We start from the raw sequence: 1,253 nt of genomic DNA on the forward strand, positions 1-1,253 counted from the left end.
TACAAATGTGAAGGAATCTGGACTAAAAGCCAACTTGATGGAAAGATCAAGAAAAAGGGAAAGGAAGCCTCCAAGGTAAAGAAGCCAAGTATTTTAATGTTTCATTTGCTTCCATGTTAGAAGTGAAATGATAAAGTCAGGATTTTTCACCTAGAAACCTTTAAGTCTCTATCCAGCTAAAGACGAGCAGTAGTAAACAATCTCAAGAGATTTGATCCATCTCACCAGGAATCTTTTTGGCCCAGCTGATCATGAGTACCAGCTCCTTGTCCGCCAGGTTGGTAAGCGACATCATCATGCTGGCCTGAGTGAAGGGCTTCTTCAGGTCCTCCATGAGGTAGATCTCAGGGGGCTCTGCCTCCATGATTCGGGAGATGAACTCCTCTGGGCTCATGAACGGTTGGTTACTTTGGCTCGGCTGAACCAGAGGGGGAAGGGACAGTTCCATCGGGGGGAGGCGCTGAATCCGCGGAGCCATCCCGACCCTTACCAAACTCCTGCCTGTTGCATCTCGAAGGTGGAGTCCACTACGACGATGTCGGGCCCCTCGATAGCTGCAGCGTTCACGCCTCACAACTAAATAATGTAGCGGGACAAAGGAAACTTGCATTACCTGTAATGAATATTTATACTTTATGCCACATACATAAAGACAAGTTTTGATGTTAGTTGCTAAGTAAGAGACACAATATACAGAATCTGAGATTTAAAGGTTCACTGTTATGCAAAATTCACTTTTTGCATGTTTCTGTATTACCAAGTGATAGTACAGAAACAGTCCAAGAGCAAAAATGAAACAACCAACCATTTTTTGGGAATAAGTAAATGTTCTGCTGGTGTCTGCAAAACTGTTTCAAAGACCTCTAAATTGCTGTGTCGTAATTTTTTACGGAGAAACAAAAAGCCAAGTCCAAGCCCTCAACTTGCAACTTGGAGCTCCACCTACTTCACTACAAACTATCACTGTAAAATGGCTGCTGGAAAAGTAAAGTGTTTTGTTGTAAGAGCATGTGTCAGTGCATTTTCTCCCAGTGATGAAGAACAGAGTTTAATTTTATTTTTGTTTGCAATGTCACTGCAATATTTCCAAAATAAAATTATAGTTAGCACAGATAAGCTTAAGAAAAATACTGTTGAAAACTACCAACAGTCCAGGCAGGATGGATTTACCAAAAAACGTGGACTGAAGGAAGGTGGTCCTACTGTTCAACACAAATCTGCTGATGATGACAATGTCCTTTAGCGCAAGTTAA

The 1,253-nt window shown here is 41.9% G+C and overlaps 1 protein-coding gene across 4 annotated transcripts in view; it reads right to left on the reverse strand.

The window, feature by feature from the left end:
* esr2b (estrogen receptor 2b) overlaps positions 1 to 1,253 on the reverse strand; it is a 148,905-nt gene that overhangs the window by 42,044 nt on the left and 105,608 nt on the right. For all 4 annotated transcript variants that reach the window (XM_008398651.2, XM_008398650.2, XM_008398649.2 and 1 more), the window contains one exon: positions 226 to 576. In XM_008398651.2, the coding sequence (XP_008396873.1) occupies positions 226 to 576 (351 nt within the window). The remainder of the gene's footprint in view (positions 1 to 225; positions 577 to 1,253) is intronic.

This window comes from Poecilia reticulata, linkage group LG22 (assembly GCF_000633615.1).
Source record: "Poecilia reticulata strain Guanapo linkage group LG22, Guppy_female_1.0+MT, whole genome shotgun sequence".
Classification (NCBI taxonomy): domain Eukaryota; kingdom Metazoa; phylum Chordata; class Actinopteri; order Cyprinodontiformes; family Poeciliidae; genus Poecilia; species Poecilia reticulata.